The 20,931-nt window shown below is 47.7% G+C and overlaps 1 protein-coding gene across 1 annotated transcript in view; it reads right to left on the reverse strand.

Moving 5' to 3' along the window:
* Positions 1 to 20,931, reverse strand: part of CRACDL (CRACD like) — a 54,709-nt gene that overhangs the window by 17,225 nt on the left and 16,553 nt on the right. The window contains exons 3-7 of the mRNA XM_054586246.1: positions 19,483 to 19,651; positions 14,634 to 14,769; positions 14,113 to 14,277; positions 7,773 to 8,000; positions 1,255 to 2,914 (exon numbers count right to left, since the gene is read on the reverse strand). Of these exons, the coding sequence (XP_054442221.1) occupies positions 1,255 to 2,914; positions 7,773 to 8,000; positions 14,113 to 14,277; positions 14,634 to 14,769; positions 19,483 to 19,651 (2,358 nt within the window). The remainder of the gene's footprint in view (positions 1 to 1,254; positions 2,915 to 7,772; positions 8,001 to 14,112; positions 14,278 to 14,633; positions 14,770 to 19,482; positions 19,652 to 20,931) is intronic.

Below are 20,931 nucleotides of genomic sequence, written 5' to 3' on the forward strand. Positions count from 1 at the left end.
GAAGGCCACACACACTCTTTGGGGACCTTTCCGTTTTCCTGGCCCTTCTCCCCGGAACTGCCTGCCGCTTGGGGGTCACCTTAGGGCCTTGAAGCACTTTGCACCCTGTACTTTCACTAACTTCCAAAGAAGAGGGAGACAAAAATGGTTAGAATGTTTTTAAACCTGTCTTCGGGTTGCTTTGTGTGAGCTAGTTTCTTCCTCCTGGGTGTGCTCTCATCTTGTTTTCAGGGCGCGGGGCCCGTAGGGGGACAACTCGGGTCCTACTTTCTTTTGTCCCACAATGCAGCGCTTAAGTGGAGTCCTGGACTTAGAATACCCTGAAAGTTTGTTGTTGCTTTTTTTTTAAATAAAATTTAGCATGACATGTTACCCCCCAACCCCACCCCTGGACCTCATCATACATGCACACGACTGGTTCGTGGAGCTTCATTCTCTGGCAGTTTTCCACTAATGTGAGAAACAACCCACCAAAAACTCTCCAGCTCCACTGGAAATACCCATTTCCAACAGACTGTTAATTCACTTGAAATACTATAAATAAAAAGTGACAAATGTCAAAGATTTAGAAAAGTCATTGATTTTGTCAGGGCTCATTTTAGAAGACAGTTGCTTCAGAAGATTCTTGCATTCGGCCTCAACCCTAACACCATCTCCCTTTTGAAACAGGGAGCTAATGCCCACCCTCCAAGGGGCTCACACTTGAGAAAGGCTGTGACTCCAGTACACAGGGTGCTTCCTGTATGGCACCGGGCCCTGGGAACCTAATTCCTAAACCGGGGAAAGTGCTTCCTTGGGGGCGAAGGTCAGGATACTTAATGATAAAGGAGCCAAATGCTTCCTTTATAACCAAGAAGAATGCAGGCCCTGGCAGAGCTCTGTTTACCTCACTGGGTTCCCAAGGTAAACAGTGGAAGCGACACGTGAGTGCTCTACGGAGGGGCCCGCCTCCTCGTAGGGAATAATGCCCCGCAAAATGATTGTGGACAATTTCTTGACTTCTCTGAACTTACACAGAATCCTGGTATTTGTTTCCCCTTCTCTACTCTCCGTTCCTAAGTCTTAATCAAACATGTGAGTGAGACCATGAGGAATTTTGACTTTTTCTTCCAATTCTCCAGCAACAGGGTTTTTACCCAGGCATTTGCATACTCGATGGATGTCCAGCAAGCTATTCCCACTAATGTGATTTCCCACTGCCCCACCCTTCCCAAACATGTTCAGGCCAGGCAACTCCTGGGTTGGAGCTCTTACCAGTTTCCCGGTGGGGCAACCTTTTCTCCACTGTCCGAGTCTCCTTTCTGGGGCCCGGGGGTGGCGTGACCTTTTCCAGTTCTCCAGGGCTGACATCAGGGGACGCAGGTGGGTAGGGGAGGGTAAGGGTATGCAGAAGCGGCTTCCTGGGCAGGGGTGGCTTAGAGCCCAGCTGCTCTGATGGCCGGGCCTTCCCCTTTCCCTGGTCACTGGGGGACCTGCCCCCCCGAATAGTAGGGGCCATGCCCATGTGACGCTTGTCATCTTTTGAGAGCAGAGTCAGTCTTCCTTTTTCCAGCCTGACCTCAGCACTATACCTCTTGATTCCTTTCACCTCTGGCAGGGACACATCTCTGTGTTTGAAAGAGAGAGATGTGGACCGGAGCTTGACTGGGAAGGGGCTTCTGTCCCCACAAGTGAGCGGCTCCTGGGCAGTGGGGCAGAGGTCTCTTGCGACTGGCGCGGTCACCGCATCCTGCGGGTTCTGCCCTGGCCCATCCTGGCTGGCCACCCTGCTCCCTGAGTCCTGAGAGCCACACTCAACTGATGAAGGTGGCTCCTCAGGGTCCAGTTTTTGGTTCTGGCAGTCCAGAGGCACCCGGAGGTCATCGAGGGCAGCCTCGCTCCTCCAGGCCAGGCTGCTCCTCAGTAGGGGCAGACGGATAGTGGAGGAGACAGCAGTGGGGCCCACAGGGCCAGGGTGCCCCAGCCGTTCCCTGTGGCCTGTGTGTGGCCACCCCCGACCAGAGGACACGGAGAACTTCTTCACGCCCCGTGGCTCATTGCCTCCTTTCCCCATTTTATGCTCTGGTGCCTCCCTTTTGGGCACCCCCTGTGGGGACTCAGCTTGCTCAGCCCTGGGGGGTTCTTGGGGGGTGGCTTCTTTGTCCAGGGCACAGGGGGTGGGTTCCTCTTGAGAGGGCTCCAAGGTGGGTGAGGTGGGGGACACACTGAGGCTCCTGCTTGCCACCGGGGCCTTGTGCTTCAAGCAGCTCTTGGGGGCTGGGGGACTTGGGGCATGGTCCTTAGAACATTCTGTCTCTGGTCCCTCAGGACTGGGCACTGCCAGTGTCAGCTCCGCCTCCTTCTGTACATGGTGGTCTGGCCCATCTGGACCCGAGGGAATCTCCAAGAGGATGGTGGGGCTGGTCCCAGGAGGTATTGTGCCTTCCTCAGGGATGTGGGGCGATAATAAACTCTCAGCATCTCCAGAAGCACAAACCACCTCATCATCTATGTCCTTGGATAGCAGACATGTGCTTTCAAGGGACAGCTCCTCCCTCTGATTTTTGCTGTTGGGATCAGGGTGGGGGGAGCCTTCTGGCAAAAGAGGGAACTCTGAGCAGGGGGCTGGGCCTGACATGGGCTCCGTGACTTCAGGGGTGGCTGGGCGGCTAGAGGCATTGTCCCCAGGGAAGCTCTCCTCCTCAGCACTGGCACTGAGCGCCGGGCAGTGCTGCAGGCGTGCCCGTCTTGCACTGAGTCCCCCAGGTGGCAGTATGGTGGCTGGGACCCTGGGCTCCGGGCCTCTGTCCAGGACCACATCCTGCTGTCCAGCACTGGGCTTCTCCTCTGAGCTGAGCGTGGGTAATGGCTTCTCATCTGATTCCTCTTCCTCGGGGGTGCATGTCAGGTCGCTCAGGGATTCAGACTGTGCCCGCTAGGAGAGGTAAGAGGACAAAGACAGCATCACACACTGAATATTAGGAAGCCTGCGACCTTCCCACTTTATTCAAGGCATCATATGGTTTAAAGGCAGCAGTTGTCTCAGAAGCTGGCACCTGAGTGGACATTCACATCCAGTTGTCTTTTCCTAATCCCCCCCTTACTGGCCTATTTTGGATTTTTGCCTCACAAGCTCAGCTTTCAGCAGGACAGTGGCAGCTATGCCCTCAAAATCAATGTGGCCGAAGGCTCTCGTGGCCAAGCCACAAAACTAGGGGATGGTGCTCTACAGAGCAAAGCAAAGGAAAGGGGACCAAGACCAGGGGAGGTCTGCCGCGTCTTGCGCTCAACACTCATTACTTCATTTACTCCTCAATTCATCCCAGTGAGAAAAGGATTACCACTCCTCCCAGGAGCTCAGACAGGTCCACACCTTGGTCAAGGCTGAGCTGATGGCGCCAGTGGAACACTGGCGCTGGTAACCCTGGGCGTCCTCAGAGGCGGCCTCCACCTCCGTGCTCTCTCCCCAGGTGTGCACCCTCATAGCGAGGGCAGACTGGTGTGCCTAAAACGTGATTCCCATCATGTCACACAGGACCAACAGTAAACCAAAGTTTATAGGATAAAGTCCAAACTTTTTCTTTCAGCTAAATTTAGTCCTATAGTCTCTGCTCTTAACTTGTTTCTCCAGCTCCCTACTCAGGTCCAGCCAAGCTCCCACTGGGGGTCTGGGTGACTCACCCACACCCCCAGGGTACTCTAAACTAGTGGTCTCCAACCTTTTTGACACCAAGGACTGATTTCATGGAAGGCAATTATTCCATGGACCCGGGGCAGGGGGATGGTTTGGGGATCATTCAAGCATCTTACATTCAAGCTCACCTCTTGCTGTGCAGCCCTGTTCCTAACAGGCCACAGAGCAGCACCGGTCTGTGGCCCAGGGGTTGGGGATCCCTGCTCTGCGGGACCCTCAAGACTGTCTCAAATGCCGCTCTGACAGAAAACCTTCCTCGCTTCTTCCCTGAGGCTTATGAATCTCCCTTCTCTCATGAAACCCTAAACTGTCTTGTGGCATTTTCCTTGGACTTAATCAACTTCCTCCTTATCATGCACTAAGTCAGTTCCTGCTCTCTTAGGAAGGAAAGGAGATCAAGACATGAATCATTCAAAATGAATCATGAATCATTCAAAAGCCATACGTGAAAATGACCCAAAGGTAGAGGGTGCTGAGACTGATCTTTGTAAAAAGTCCATGACATTGGGCCTGGAAAGTTACCCAGGCAGTTGCACAAGCACAGCTCTCTCCTCCCCCTTTTAGGAAATACTCCGGGTGTGCTTGCAATAGGGTTTCGTTGTTTGTTGATGTTATTTTTAACATTTTCTAGCCAGCATCTCCTTGCTAGAAGAACACAGGATAACTGGAATGTTTGAAGAATACCTGAGCTACTGTTGCCAAGATGCACAATCCTATTCTTCTGGGTACAAAAAGAGGAAGATGTGTAAGGAAATCTATAGGAGAATTTTCAAAAGCTACAGCTACAAAGGCATTACTGACCTTCTGCTGTTACAGGAAATCATTGATGTTGAAACCCTTTTTAGGATGTGGGTCACATTTTTTAAAATGCTTGGAACCCACTCTAAGTCAGCACAGAGCAGAGGAGCATGCCCCACGTGGGCCCATCCCAACCTGCACCACTGGCAGCTCCGAGGAGGCTCCAGTGGAAGAGCAGGCAGCGTAAAGGCTCGTGTGGAACACGGACTCTAGAGGATGAACTTGGGCGCTGAGCAGAAACTTTGCAGGGAACAAAGAGGCTTTGACTCAGCCTGGGCTCTCTGGCTAGGGACAGCAGCAAGGATGGGTACAGCCACTCCATCTCCACCACATCCCTGTCACCTCCTCCACTGGGCCCTCCCGAGAAAGTGGAAGTGGAGGACCATTGCTCAGCCTGCACAAGGATGGAGGCTATCCTGGCTGCCTACTCTACTCATCAACCTTCTCTCACCAGAAAGAGTCTGGGGGCAGCACTCACATAATCTCCAAGCAGGAGACGCTGCTGACAAGCAGTGCTGGGGTGAAGGGAGGCACCAGTCTCTGTCTGAGACCTGGGACTTCCAGCTGGCAGCTCTGCCAGCCATGCAACCTTGATCTAGTTATCTGATCATGCTGCTCCTGGTAGAATTCATGACAGTCCCTCCTCCTGGCACTGCCTGGGTGGGGATGAGGGCTGACTGGTGTGGCGACATGTTAGTGTAGACACGTATGGGTTTTCCACTTCTGTGCTGGAGCCGCACACACGGCCGGTTCTGTGTAGTGTGGTAAAATGCTGAGATAACAACCTGTGCTTGTCTTTCCTGACCTCTGCTTTGCAGTAGAAGGCAGACAGATTCAGCCAAATGAGCACTTGACTGTGTCTTTAAAACTTGAAATAAATATCACAGTCTTGATAGCCAAGGATTATTTTTTTTAACTGTGCAAGATTGGGCTTTTAAGGTAAGAAAAGCCGTTTTGCTTTCTTCTAGAGCTCCAAAAGAGTCAAAGCCTACATGATGTGGAGGAGAGTTTGCCCCACAGATAACAGAGCTGGAGATGCCTGGCCAGGCATGGACAGCTGTTCTGCCCAAATGGAGGAAGGAACTTGAGCAGGAGGAGGAAGAGAATAAAGCAGAGACTCTGCAGGTGCCTGAGTCTGGGGTAGGGGTGGGCGGGTGATAGAAAAAGAAATCCCAGCTATATGGGGGATCAGAAAAGCAGGGGAAACTTGGACCTCACTGTCTAGTGAAGCCCAAGGTGGCTGTGAACCTCCACAGACATCCCGGGGTCAGGAGGGCAGCAGAAGGTGCAGTGTGGTGGCTCGTCCCTACCCGCAGAGCAGGATGAGAGCATTGGAAAGCACTTTAGTCCCCAAGAGGGGCCAGGTTACCAGGAAGGTCCTTATGATCAAAGAGCAAAGGAGGCTGAGGACACTGAAGAACAGAAGCCTCCACCTGAGGACCAAACAGTGACACTGGTAATCACTGGCCAGATACCTATGCCCAGTCAGAAAAATACAAATGCCTCCAAAAACTTACCAATACCATTGCCTACCAAGGAGGGGAGGGAAAGAGGAGTGGAAGATATGGAAATGATGGTTTAAATGAAGGAAGGACTGTGTGTTACCCAGACTGAGAAAATCGGACTTTTTTTTTATTCTAAAAATGTGTTTCAAGAGCTAAGACAAGTTCAAAAGCGAAGAAAGAGAAGTACAGCTCTTCTTCCCCCAAGGGCAGAAGGAAGGGATGCTGTACTTCCCACTGCATCCTGGCTCAGCTGTGGCTGGTTAACATACCCTGGCAGGTAACAAGCATCCCATGAGAATAAAGCCCACACTTGAGGGCCAGACGGAACTGGCTTTGTCCCTGCCCTGTGACTGCACTCAGCACAAGGACAGGCAGGTCAGAGCTACTGGGCTTTGCCAAGTCCCCACAGCTCAGAGCCTTTAACTGTAAATGTCCTGGATATGTGAGCATTTGTACACATCCCCTGGTCCCCAGCCTGCATGAGGGCACACTGCCCTGGAGATAGCCATAGCTTGCTTCTTTCTCCAGCTTTAGTCCCCTTAAAAGTCAATCTTTTAAAACTCATGCCAAGCCCTCTAGCACAAGTTTCAAAAGCACATTCTGCATGCTCAAAGGAAAACTTGCTCTCTTAGGGAGTCCCTGACATCCTGAGCGACCCCAGGCCACTGTCTCCAGTGAAGCACCTAGCTTGTCCTGCATTTGTTATCAATGCTCCACAGTCCTGTCTCAAGGGATGACGGGAGAGAATGTTGGCCTGTGAGTATCTCTTTCTCAGCACTGTATGCTCTGTGGCCAGGCGGGGCCACACCCTGTTTCTCTGCTCCTCCAGGGGTGAGGCAGTGTAAGCACCACCAGGCAGGGGAAAAGGCACCAACCCTATGTGGACCACTAATTCCCTGGTACCACGAGGCCAAAGTACTCCACAAGTGAGTCTTTGGCTCCCAGAACTGCGAGCTGACAACTGGCCCAGGCAGCATGCCCAAAGAGGGCTCTGTCCTTACAGGGGCACATTCCTCTGCTACTCAGCAGGTGTCCCTTTTAGTGGTTCGGCTTCTTTAGCCATTCACTCACTCATTCATTTATTCATTCAACAAATGTTTACTGGATGTCAGCTCTGTGACTAGCCTTGCTCCAGGGGCTAGAAGTAGAGCTGGGACAAGGTCTCGGAGAAGACTGGCAGTAAACGAGCGAGCACATACATTTCCAAAGGTCACGTCTGTGTGTGGCGAATGCTATGAAGGAAGTGAGCATGGTGGTGGGAAGGTAGGGCTGCTCTCCGCAGGACGGTCAGGTGAGCCTCCGTGGGGAGAGGACTTCTGGCTGAGAACCCAAGGCTGAGAAGGATCCCCCAGGAGAACAGCATCTTGAGCAGAAGATCAGCAGGTGCAATGCCTGAGGTCCCAGACAGCTTAGAGAGCTCAAGAAGCAGGGAGGAGACAGAGTATGTTGAGTGGGAGAGGGTAAGCATCTCAGAGACAGGCAGGGCCCGGGCATGCCAGGCCTAGGCTGTTGACTCCACAATGAATGCACGGGGAAGGCAAAGGACCCACAGCACATAGCAGGTTCTTGATAAGTGTTGCAGAATGAAAGACAGACAGACGGAAGGAATGAAGGAAAGAAGGAAGGAAGGAAGGGTGGGCTTATGCAAGGGGAGAGACATATCTAATTTATGTTGAAAAGACAAGCAACTCGACCTTATCCAGCAGGCCAATGGTACCATGATTGTCACTCAGAGGGGCCACTTGATCCTGAGAGGAGAGAAGGGAGTGGAGGGGGTGGAGAGGAAGCACAATTACCGAAGACAGGCGCCTCATTTTGCTTGACCGCTGGTTGCGGGGCTTAACCAGGAGCTTGTGCTTAGCTGCAGAGTTGTCCAGGCAGGAGGAGAATTCTGGAGGGTGACTGAAATCAGCCACAGGTGCCACACTGCTGTTCAAGGTCCGGGGAAAGACGGGGGTATCACTCGTGTGCCTGGAGGAGGGCTGTTCTGGAGAGGGCGGCCGGGATGAGGAAACAAAAGAGACCTTCTCGAGAGAAGGAGCAAACACCAAGAATTAATTCTTGATATGAATAGGTACAGCAAACAACACTTCAACTCTTTCCTTTTCCTGGGCCCCATCTTCCCATGAAAGGACATGTTTTACATCGGGTCTCAACAGAGTGGGTCCTAGAGTGAAGGGCTGGGAGTTTGAAGTGCTGGGCCACGCAGAGACCCCGTGTACCCAGGCACCCTCACCAGGGTAGCTGCCTTTGCCCGCCCATGGCTGCTGGCACAGGCGCTTCAGACAAGAGCTAGTTTCTTCGATGACGCAGACCAGCTCGATTTCTCCAAGGGCAGAACCAGGCTTGGAACCTGGAAGCTGAAAGCATGCCTCAGCGGTGTGACTTACAGGCCGGGGCACAGGATGCGTCGAGCCCACTACTCGGCAGTCCATCAACAGAGCTGTGGTCTGTTCATTCTAGAAGGTTTCTGTGTCCTTATGCATTCTCTTAGAGAAATTTGACTGTAAGATACCATCTGTTAAGTTACAATATTTCACTAGTTTGTACTACAGAAGAGAGCAATTGACAGCTAAGAACAAAAGTGTTGCCAGGGAGTCTGGCTGTCACATGCAAGAATGATGGTGACACCCTAAGAGCCCTGCCCACTGAACTTGGCAAACTCCTCCACCAAGTGAGGTCTATGTGGGTCGCCTGCAAAGATGTTCAACAGGATAAAGTAACAGAAGGGACACCCACTGAACACCATGACAAATTCAGTCCAGGTGATGAGAGAGGTGCAGAGAGAACCTGGGAGGTGCTGGCCTTAGTTACAACCCTGCCACCCACAACCAAATGTTCTATTCTAGCATGGTGCTCAATATTACTCTCATGTTTACATGGTTTTTCCAATGGTATTTTCCATTTTTTTTACTGTAGTAAAATACAAATAAAATTTAGCATCTTAACTATTTTTTAAAATCCTCACCAAGAATATTTATTTTTATTTGAGAGAGAGAGAGAGAGAGAGAGAGAGAGAGAAATTAATGTAAGAGAGAAACGTCAATAAATTGCCTCCCATATGTGCCCCACTTGGGGATTGAACCGACTACCTAGGCATGTGCCCTGACTAGGGATTGAACCTTTAACCTTTTGGTGTACGGTGGGAGGGGCATGGTGGGGGGAATGCCCCAACCAGCTGAACCATCTGGCCAGGGCTAGCATCTTAACTATTTTTAAGTGTGTAGTACAGCAGTATTAAATACGTTCATATTATTGTGCAAGCAGGACATCATCAATCTCCAGAACTTTTCCTCTTGTAAAACTGAAACTCTGTGCCCAGTAAACAACTCCTCATTTTCCTTATCCCTAGCCCTTTGCACCTACAACTCTACTTTCTGTTTGTATGAATTTGACCTCTCTAAGTAATTCACATAAATGGAATCATACAGTATTTGTCCTTTTGTGAAGGGCTTATTTCACTCAGCATAATGTTCTTGAGGTTCATCCACACTGTGGCATGTGTCAGTTTCCTTCCCTTGTGTGCACAGACCACATTTTGTTTATTCAATCGTCTGTTGATGAACAGTTGTGCTGCTTGCATGTTTTAGCTATTGTGATTAATGCTGCTATGAACATGGGTGTACAAATCTCTTTTCAAGAACTTGCTTTCAGTTCTCTGGGTATTTATCCAGAAGTGGAATTGCTGAATCACAGTGTCTTGAGAAACCTCCATACTGTTTTCCATGGTGGCTGCACTGTTTTACTTTGCCAACACCAGTGCCCTGGGATTCCAATTTCTCCACGTTCTCGCTAAAAGTTTTTTTTTTTAACTGTATTTTAAAATATTTTTTTAAATTTATTTGCTTTTTAAATACATTTGTCTCTGCCTCCCCCGCACCTCTTTCCCTTGCCCCCTCCCACCTTCCCTCCCTCAGCTCTTCCCCTTTGGTTTTGTCCATGAGTCCTTGCTATATGTTCCTTTTTTTTATAGTAGCCATCATAATGGGTGAGCTGGTGTCAAGTTTACTTTTTAACTTAAGCCCATACTTTTATGCATCTCATAATGATTTAGTGAGTCTTGAAGAAAACAGTCTCTCAGGAAGGAGGCAGAGAGCAGCTACCAGGGGTGTGGGTCCATTTTTCTGAGCCCTGCAGCCCCACACAGAGCAGGTGCCCAGCAGCCTCCACTAACCCGGGACTGGGGGGCCAAAGGAAGACGCTGCTGAGAGGCAAGCTCTGATGCAGAGACTGCCTTGCCAGGGCACTGCTCTTTCCCTGTTCATGTAAAGGTCCCTTACATCTTCTAAGGCAAGTATGAAGTTTATTTCTGTCAGTTGAGAGAAGACAATTACTAAAACGGGGGAAAGACCTTATAAGCGGACATAATCGGCCCTCACTGGTGTGGCTCCATTGGTTGGGCATCATCCTGCAAAGAGAAAGGTTGCCCGTTTGATTCCTGGTCAGGACACATGCCTGGGTTGCGGGGTGGGTCCCCAGTCTGGGCACGTGCAAGAAACAACCGACTGAAGTTGCACCCTCACATCGATGTTTCTCTCCCTCTCTTCTTCCCTCCCTTGCCCTCTCTTTAAAAAATAAATAAATAAAATATTTTTTTAAAAAATGGACATAATCAATTTTAGGTCTCTTGTTTAAGCTACTCAGGTTCTTATGGGACTACAGCAAGAAAAAATATTTTTAAAATAAACCACAGGACTCCTGGCCACAACTTCCTTTGTACCTGTGGCTTTAACTGCCCCTGCTGTAGCTGAGGACTAAGGAAGTCGCCTTGGATTGAACTGGTGACAGCTTCCCAGGTTGTCCTTCTTAAGTGTCACAAGCAGAATGAGTCTTTTTCAAAATCACACAGAATCCTTCATTTCCCCATTTGTCTAGGGGAGCAGTATACATAAACACTCGTAAAACTTTGGATTTTTTGTTTTGCTGACTGGAACTCAAGAGAACAGATAAGTTGCTTTGCAAATGCAGAATGATTGCTTTTGTTACAAAGGGCCTCCAGTCACCCCTCTATAAACCTAAAAGACAGGCATTCCCTGCTCCTCTCCCCCAGGGTCCCCTGCATTTGCTCTGCCTGGGCAGATGGTCCTGGTGCAGCCCACGCTGGCCCCTGTGCTGGGAGCCCTTGTCCGGGAGCTTCACTTCCCTGACACTGTGAGCAACGAACGACCTGTGCCCCAGTACACTCCCGGTGCTGGCTCTCACAGTGGGACTTCCTGCTGGGAACTGAACTCTCCCAGTTCAGTGTGAGGCCTTGGGGCCTGGAAAGACCAACCTCTTCAGGACTAAGAGAATCCAAGGCTTCATCTCTTATCACTGAAGTAACTACAGGAGGTGGAATGGGGTCCAAGGGGAGGGGGGCAGGAGAGCTGACCGGAGTTTCTGTGTGTTGGCAGCATCTGAGCATTCACACTGGCGCTGCTTGCTCCCAGTCACCCAATTTTCCCTGAAATCTGCTTCTGGATGATTCTGGAAGTGGATGATTTAAAAGTCTAACTGTGGCTGTGTGTTGGGGGATGCAGCTCACAGGGTCCTGAGGAAATGGGCCTGGGGTTCAGAGGATTTTTCAGGGGTCGCTGTGGGTGGCAGCTGCTTTACGATGTTCATCCTCAAAGAGGGCTCAGCCCTTGACAGGCGGCTGAGGACAGTGTGCTCAGGAGCAGCTGCTGGCTGGAAGCAGGGGTGCTGGGGTTCCCTGTTTCTGGGATGGGAAGCCAGCTGACCTTTGCTTGTGAGGGGAGGGAAAGGACTGACCTGCCTGATCTCTTCTGATTCTCTCCCAAGCCTTCTGAGGACAGGTTCCTAGAGGAGACAGAACCTGCCCAGGGGGCCCTGTCATGGTGGGTGTGCCCCCCTCTTGCCACCGGAGCTGCTCCCCTCTACTAGCCTGCCCTCACCTCCTGGAACAGACTTGCCAGTTTGCTACACTCTATCCCAGATTCTGTACTTAATGGCAGGAAACCTAGAACATGACTAGTTAGATCTAATTTCACTTTAAAAATAACCCAATTTAGTTTCATCAGTTGCCACATCACATGGTGATACAATTTAAAAAGAATAATTCCATGTATTTCCTGAAAAACTCATTCTGCCAAGAAATATCACCTTGGCAGTGACATCAAATACTGCCTTTTTTTTTTCACAATAATCTTCATTAAGTTTCTCTGTCCAGCATGTAAGCCTGTGTCAGGTGTTGTAGCAGGAAAAAAATTAAACAGCCCACAATCCCATCCTTTGGAATGTAAGGAGCCATTATATCAAATACCATGTATTATATACACACACCTTAAAGTGTGTATTGTTTCCCCCCTCAGTCAGCATTCTGTACACTAAAAACTTTCAGGGCATCATTGTATCTTCAAAACCACGATGATAAAGATTATCTTTCCTTTTTTTTAAGTCTTAAGGGCTCAGATTTTGGTTCCCTATGAAGCTAGTGGATTGTTCATATTATCCAATAATTGACAAGATCCCAGAATGTTTTTCTTGTGAAAGAACATAACCACCAAGGGAGGGATGTTGAGAAGGATGAGGTCAGCCCTGTCCAGCACAAGTGATTCCCACTCAGCTAACTGTGGAATTTGCGCATGGTGACCTTTTGTGGGTTTGGAGCTGGGCTCACTCCTTAGTGAATAGAGTTAGAAACAACCTGTTCTCTGTACAGCCTGTCCCCTCTAAAAAGAGAACTTCAATGCTGTGAGCATCAGACAATGCTGTGTAATGGAATGGGCGGGGTCGGGGGTGAGTTGGTCAATAAAGGCTCACAAGAGACATCTCCCCCACCACGTGGCCCTGAAGCACACAAAGTCATGTGTGGTCCTGAGTGTCCACAGCTGAAGCTGCACACTTGAGGATGCGAAGATGTCTCTGTCACATGATCATTACAATGTATGCAGCCACAAGCCTATTAACATCTCCACTATTTTAAAGTGTTAAGGAGTATAGTGTTGATGTGAAGTCTAAGAAATGGGGAAAACCATCCTCCTGTCCTCTCTCCCTTCTCCTCAGGGTGGGAGAGCAGTTGTGGGTAGTGTATTGTCCTCAGACCCTGCTTGTGGAGAAAGCAGGGAGAGGCTTAGCCTCGAGCAGAATTCTCAAGAGAATTCTGGGGCTTGTTTACACTCGGTTACACCACAGCCCTCCCCATGCCTGTCATCAGTGAGCCTCTGGGCACCCACAAGTGCACACAAATGAGCAGATATTCTTTCCTCTGCCTTTGCAGTAGGGCTTCCGGATGTCCAGGTTGAAGTGACTACTGACTGCATTTCAGAGCAGCACAGAATCTGCAAGGCACCGAGTCACAGTGAAACCCCCGATACCTCCCTGTGAATGGCCCTCCACCAGGGCGGGAGTGGCTACTCCAAGGATGCTCTGGGCCAGAGCACGGCTATAAAAAATGGGTGCTGGCCTTCATTTGTTTTCTAAGCATCAGCATAAATGGGTAATTCTAACCCTGTCCAACCCTGAGCAAGCTTGTCTACAAGGGAAAAGTGATCCTTTATGTACAAGTACATGGTATGGGCTTAAAATGGAGGCACTATGGGCTCTGTTGTTCGTACATTAGTAAGAGCTCAGTTTCTCCTCATGGATTCTCATGGGGAAGATGGTGTCTAGGATGAGTTTCCCTGCCCTGTGGAGGCCATAAATACCTCTCCTGCCTTTCGCCCTGTTTACCAGAACCAAGCCTCACATTCCTAGCCCTAACCTAACAAGTTCTCATTGTCCTTCACTCAGGCACAAGAGCCTGTTTTAAGTCACATATGTTTACCACTCCCTTCTCCCTCCGGCCAAGTGTCATGACCACAGAGAACAGGCACAAAGGTGTTTCCTTCTTTGAGACAAGATCCTTGCTGTCTGGTCATCTGCTCAGACAGGAAAAACGAAGTAAGGAGTTGATTGTATCAGACCTCTAACCATCATAAAGAATGTCACCCAAACCCTACCTCCTAACAAGACCTGAATTTCTGCTCAAAGAATGAAAATAAATACTGACTGTGGGCTCCAGTGACCTGGTCTGGAATGCCTCCTGTTGCATCAAGCCCAGCCACCCACCACGGGAATCACCCAAGGGCCACTGGGTACCCAGCTGCCCTCTGTGGTGGGTGAGGATGAACACATGGGGGATGCAGGCTGATCTACCTTTATGGTTGTACCAGGACCGATGTCGTGCAGGAAGGACATCTCTGGGGGGCTCCTGGGCAGCCCGTCATCCTCAGAACTCATGCCAGCATCATCTCCCCGCTTGGCAGGAAGGCTCCCCGGAGGAGGTGGCAGCCCCATTTTCACATTACACTGTATTTTTAACTGGATTGGAATAAAGAACATTTGCTCTTGTTTTCATCAGCAAAGTTTATCAACAAACCCTCCTGCCTCAATTCATTCATTCAGGAGATATTTTCAACACCCGTGCCTGGGTTCAGAGGACTGAACCAAAAGAACATCTGCCGCCAGCTCCCTGGCCGTCATCTTGAAAATCAGTAGTTATAAGTCAGAACGAGCCAAGATCCAGTTGTAACTAACTTGGCGTGTCTTGGGGAAATTGTGATGTGCACAGAGTTATACTTTAAAATATATCAAATAAATCAAGCAGGCATCATTTTAAAACATCTCAATTTATATCTGACATACACACCAAGTGACACTGCCAAGATGACGTTTACCTGCAGAGCCTTAATCCGGTCACAGACGTTTTCTTGGGAGAACACCCTCACAGGCCGTGGAGGGTCCTGTCCCAACTCAGGAATGAAAATACTGTCATGTGAGAGGGCCCGGCTGCCCAGCGTGCCTCTTGACTCCCTAGGAGAAGGAGACACTGTTAAACTCTGCTCACTGCTCCCCTCTCACTGGGGGACCCCAAGATGAACAGTGGGGGCCTGTGGGTCAATGGCCTTGCATACAACCAGCCCATGCTGCGTTTATTTTTGATGTGTGCCCACCTTTGGTTTATCCCCCCGCTGTCAAATACCCCAGTCAACTGTTAGGAGCATTGCAGAGCTAGGAATTTTCCTAATGTACCTGAAGTTTGTGTGAATTCTTTTTATTAATAGAAAAGCCAAGGTCTGCCGAGGTGTGAGGTCCAAAACAGGGGCCTTGGCTGGCTGGCTGGGCTTTTGGGAGGGCGAGGTCATTCCTGTGGGCGCACGCACAGCGCCTCGCTGGGCTGGGGGCCATGTCTGCACAGCAGGTCGAGGGCCTGCCTGACAAAGGCCGCCTCACAGGGTCCAAAACACACATCCACGGCGAGGTGTGAAATGAGACCTGCACATCTGCAAAGCCATGCCCTTTTTTCATTACCGGATATGATCCTTGCAGCCCAACCTGCGTGCCTAGGTCCTGGAGCCCCCTCTGTCATCACCAACCCAGCTCCTTCCCCAGCCTCGTCCCCAGCTCAAGGCTCCAGTTTGGAACTGAACCCACAGGACATTCACAAAATGTTCTAAGAGGATGTGGGAGTTAGCTGTCGGGCTTTCCTAATAGCAGTGGCTGCCTGAACAATAGGTGGAAGGAGGTGATTAAGACCTGATGATGAAAGGAGGAAAGCCTGCCCCCAGAGGCCATCTTGTACACCACGACCCCTGACACCACCCTGCCCTGCACATCCTGTCCTCTGTGAGGTATTAGGGACTCTTAGGTGTGGCCCTGCTCTACTGCAAATCTAATTATATTGGTTAGTGACGCTCTCTGACTACTTTCTAGCCTGCAAGGGTGAATTTGCAAGTGGGGAACCCATGGCTCCTAGAAGAGTATGCCCTTATGTTTCTGGGAGGGAATCAGGCCAGGTGAGAAAGCACCAGGCAGGCCCTCCCACCAATGGAAGCTTTTGTCACAAGGATCACAGGCACACCCGGCTTCCCTCCACAGTGGGCAGCCCCTGTCCACACCCTTTGGAAGCCATGAACACTGACTGCCCAACCACCTCCACTCTGGAAGGAACTGGGTGTTGAGAGAGCATGAAAAGGCCTCTGCAGATACATTGGCAGAAACACGAGACCATTCACTACAGCAACATTTATGGCAGCAAAAGATCGGAAGCAACCCAAACGTCCCTCAGGAGGTGAACATGATATAGTGGGGCCTCTGCAGCTGACCAGTGGGTGAGGAGTATCTCTGTAAACTGTCTATGGGCAGCACCAGACTATATTAAGTTTAAAAAAAAAAAAAAAAGCAGAGTGCAGAGCAACATTTATGGTGTGTTAGCTTGGTGTGGGAAAGGGGATATGAATATATAGAAACATATGCAAACCTATTTGTGTATTTGCTTATATTTCTAAAAATAAAAGGATAAGTAAAAAATTAATAAAAACTATTTCTTTGGGGGGGGCAGACAGAACAAGATGGGAGACAGGGTGCTAAGTTACCCACAGTTACAATTTTGCCTTTGAAACTATGTAAGCATTTTACATAGCTAAAAGACAAAGTCAAACAAAAAGGAAATAAAACAATCTCTAAAACTAGAAAACAACCAGAAACAAGCCAAATTTTACATCAGGTTGTTGGCATAACCATACAGAAAAAAGTGATTTCAAGTGACTTTAACTCCACATCCAAGTGACTTCTGACTGTCTATCTATATATAATAGGGTAAATTCTAAGAACAACAACCACAAATATCAAATTGCACTTGGTAATCAGTAGTAATACTGATTTAAAAAAAACAACAGTGATGAGCAATCTTTATAATATATAACCTCTGTGTGGGAAAGGAGGGCTATAAAATTATTATAAGTATGTTGTACAATGAAGAAAATAATTTTGTTAATATCATTAGGAACCAAGATATCCAGTACAAGAGAAAAATAAATTCAAATAAAGAATCAAAGAAGTAAAAATTTTATCTTACTAAATTTAAAATGGAAATTTTCATGAATTAATGATTTATTTTTCTCTTAAAAAATAAAGCATGTTTCCTAGCTATTTGACCTAGAAAGTTCTAGAAGCAACAACAGCCAACTACCTAGCAATCGTCACCCCGACAGCTAGCCTGTGGTCTTCTAAAACCACTTCACACTAAGATGAAATAGGATCCTGTGACAAAATGGCTGATTACAGGTCTAGGGCAGGAAATGTGCAAAATAAACCTGAGATTTCTCGTTGTGCAAGAAAGCAAAGAAGCTTTCAAAGACAAATGGGGTCATGTTAAAAGAACCCAGGAGCTAATCTGAAGTGTCTCCAATAGCATAACATGGGATAAGGTGAACATAAAAGGTCAATAAAAGTTGTCAGGGGCTAAAGCAAATCAAATATATAAAAATCCATGCCTTAATAATGATATTAAAGAAAAAACAAAATTCACTGGTCAGAATTGGAAGTTGCTAGGGTACCAGATCATCACTATGAAGGTGGATCAACAAAAGGATAATTATTTAAGCATTACCTTGCCCTTCCTGTACAAACTGTATTTGAGAACCACCAAGAAGTTGATGAAGAAAAGGTCTTCTTCATAGAAGAATTCCAGCTAGCACATGCAGAATAAATGATAGAATTAGAAAAAACACCATTTTGTAATGAAATGATGGATGTAGGCAATGACCATCAGTGGGTATCAACCCCACTAGGTGAAGACCGGTGGAGGGATCACACGGAGAATCCCCTGAACCCACTGCTTGGTACTAGAGTCACCAGAAGTGGAATAACCAGAAAGCATGTGCCCTGTGATCTGAAAGCTACCATCCTGAACCTCAATCTAATTTAATACCATCTAATGCTTCACAAGAAATTCAAAGAGTATAGAAACAAATTCAGTTCTGCCAAGAGAAAGCAAAGCCAGGATGTGGGATAATCTTCTGACCCTGCTCTTTCAGAAGATCAATGACATGAAACAAAGGAGTAGGGGTTTGTTACAGATTAAGAGACTTAAGAGGCATAACCACAGGCAATAAATGGGCAACAACTTTTCAAATCCACAGAGTCCCATGGGCTTTGCCAGCATTAATGTGTCTTGGCAGATGGAACCATCCTGGCCAAGGTGATGGATGAGCAGTTGCTGCAGTGTCTACAAGACTCGCAGACTCTTGCATTGGCTGAAGAGTGCATTTAAGATCTTGCCCATCCTCCCTGCAGCTCTCTAAAAATGTTACTTGCATTTCAAAAGACCCACTTTACTCCATCCTCAAGCTTCCTTTCCTAGCATCAATCCAGCAAACTATTTCCAGTAACAGAAGCCCAGGCCCCCTGCTAGGTGCTGCGAATAGAGAGATGAAAAGGACACAGTCCCCACGTTCCCATGGGTTCTGATGATAGAGGAGATGGACAAGTGGACAGGTCATTTGACCCTGCTCACCCCTCCTGCCATACTCCTGTTTCATGGTTGGAGGGACCACTCTCAGGACTGTCTTCCCAACACCAGAACTGTGTGACCTAGTCAAGAGGGGTGGGCGACGTGAGCGTTACAGTTTCCCTCGGGCTGGCCCAGTGAAGACATTTAATAATTAGCAATGTGTCAATATCAAGATACTGTCTTCCCCGCAAGAGTTTGGAGCATGCCGCCTAAAAACCCAGCGTTCAGTCTGTCCACTCTGTGCTTCACGAGGTGTGGTGTGGGAATGACGTTCACCACCACCACTGAAAAAACAAAAAACAGAAAGAAAAAACTCGAATCTTTCCTCATCAGTCATTTGGTGCCACCAAGTGGTCAGTGTAATTTCTTCTCCATTAGAAACAGGCGAAGAGACTGCTGGGAAGGAAGGAGGGGGCAGAACACCACCACCGGGATGCTGAAGCCACTGACGCCATCTCCGCGTGGTCTGTTTCCCAATCCCGAGGGTCATTGTACCTTTGAAGAATTTTATCCTTAAATTAAGGGCCAATGTTGTTTCAGAGAAAACACAAAGTTGTCATGGCAACAAATCTTTTTTCTTTTTACTCACAGATAAAACTGCTGGAAAAACTGAGCATATGTATTGTAACTGTTTTGGGGAAAATACAAGTTATAAAATTAAGAAGACTTCCCAAAATTGTCATAACCTATTTAGTCTGTCCTCTTTAAAAATATTTTTAGATACTTCTTCTAAAATGGAATAGCAAAAAGCCTTCCTCTCCTGTCTGTCTGTCTGTCTCTTTCATAAACCTTTCTTATTAGGTTATTCAAAGTTCAAGCTTAAAGAGATATATTTTCTGTTATAGTATCCAGGTCCTCAAAAGAATTTTAGATCAAATTAAATCAGGGCTCATATCCCAATCCTGCCACTATCAGGTGTAGGATATTTGGCAAGTTCTCCAAAATTTCACTAATGCTTGGTTTGCTCATTTATAAATTGTTATATCCTACCTCCATCCTAGTTATCGTAGAATTTTAATAGATGCAGCACCTGGCACACAGCAGGTGCCTAATAATTTTGCCCCAACTTTCTCCATGTATGAAAAGACAGAAAACACAACTTCTGTGGGAGAATCTGCCATGAAATTACCTAGGAAGGGAGTAGGCTCAGAAATCCAGCAATTTACCATGGCGATTATATGGTCTACAGGCCCTCCCATGCCCCCTCCAGAAGGATGTGAAAAGTAACTTACTCAAGCTCATCTTCTGAATCATAGCCCACTGGCACTGATTCGATGGCAATGACCTCACTCTTCGCCTGACTTTGCTTCCAGGTGCTACTTCCTGTGGAGGAAGGAGATTCCTTTCTTTTCTTCTTCCCAAAGAACTTCTTAAACGTTTTGAATTTGGATTTTTTCTTTCCTGTGCAGAAGGAATGCATGTGAGTGCTTACCAAGCCTGTGCGAGATACGCATGAGAAAGAGAGAACGCAGATTTCTGTCCATGCATCAAATTATTCATTGATGAAGAGTCCTTTTACCACACAGAGGTACGTGACATACACAGCACTCTGTTTTTGCACACCTGGAAACAAATCTTTACTGCTGTTTATTTTGGACATATAATAAAAGAGCCAAGAAAGCTCTGGAGCATGATCACAGAATCAAAGCATAAGCAATTTTCCTCTCACTTGAAATCAAGTTTTAATCTCTGAAATACACAAAGTCAAAAGCAAAAGTCCTGATGAGGTAAAGACCATGCCATAACCCAAATTATTTTTCAAAATAATCTTAATTGCTTCCTTTGGAGTGGACATGAGCATCACGAACAGCCAGGGAAGGGCCGGCTTCATGGGCAAGAGGTGCTTGTGGGAGTCCAAAAGCCATGATGAACTAACAACTTTTGATGAGAAAAATTATCTCTCGATGATGGCAGATGAAAGATGATCTGACTGCCATGCTTCCTGGATTGTTAGAATTCACAGCACTTGTAAACGTGATGCCTCCTGAATTCCCATCCACAAATTCCATCATATCTGGGATCCTGTGATTTCACATTAGCAGCTAAGCAGAGTTCCTTGCTTTCCTTCCGAATCTTTGTGAGAATGAACAATAGAAGGATGCAACATCATGGATAACCAGGAAGCTGTCTAACATATCCTGAAAATCTGCTGAAACAATTTATTAGTTTTATAAGTGAATAATTCTGTAAGCTGAATTTCTTAAAAATTAAACAAAATTGTTAGATTTTGTTTACATTACCATTTCACCCCCCACCCCCCACCCAAGGAAGTGTACATGATTTTGCCCTGATGTGGAGAATTATTTAGGATTACTCTAGTAAGAGTTCCTATAGTATCTTAGGTGGAGCAAATCCTTGCCCAAAGGGAATTTAGTTCTACAGCCAAGTCTTCTTAATGTCTAATGCAAGTGTCCTTACCTTTATAATCAAGAAATTACGTTGTTAATTGGGGTTCTCACAGAGAATCTATTATCAAGAAAGACTCTTAAGAGCTCTTTGCATTTGCCAGGTCATCATCTGGCCTTTGCCTAGTCGACAAATAGGTACACATCCCTGCAGCTCTGAGCAAACATGCAGCCTCACTGTCCTTTACAGTCAAAGAGGCTGCTGCTGGTAAGTGGGTATGGGGGAAAGTGGCCACCCAGGCCCGGAGTCTCACGCTGAACACTTGGTTTGACTTG

This window comes from Pteronotus mesoamericanus, unplaced genomic scaffold (genome assembly GCF_021234165.1).
Source record: "Pteronotus mesoamericanus isolate MK-2021 breed Mesoamerican mustached bat unplaced genomic scaffold, CSHL_Meso_final contig_121, whole genome shotgun sequence".
In the NCBI taxonomy this organism is placed as follows: domain Eukaryota; kingdom Metazoa; phylum Chordata; class Mammalia; order Chiroptera; family Mormoopidae; genus Pteronotus; species Pteronotus mesoamericanus.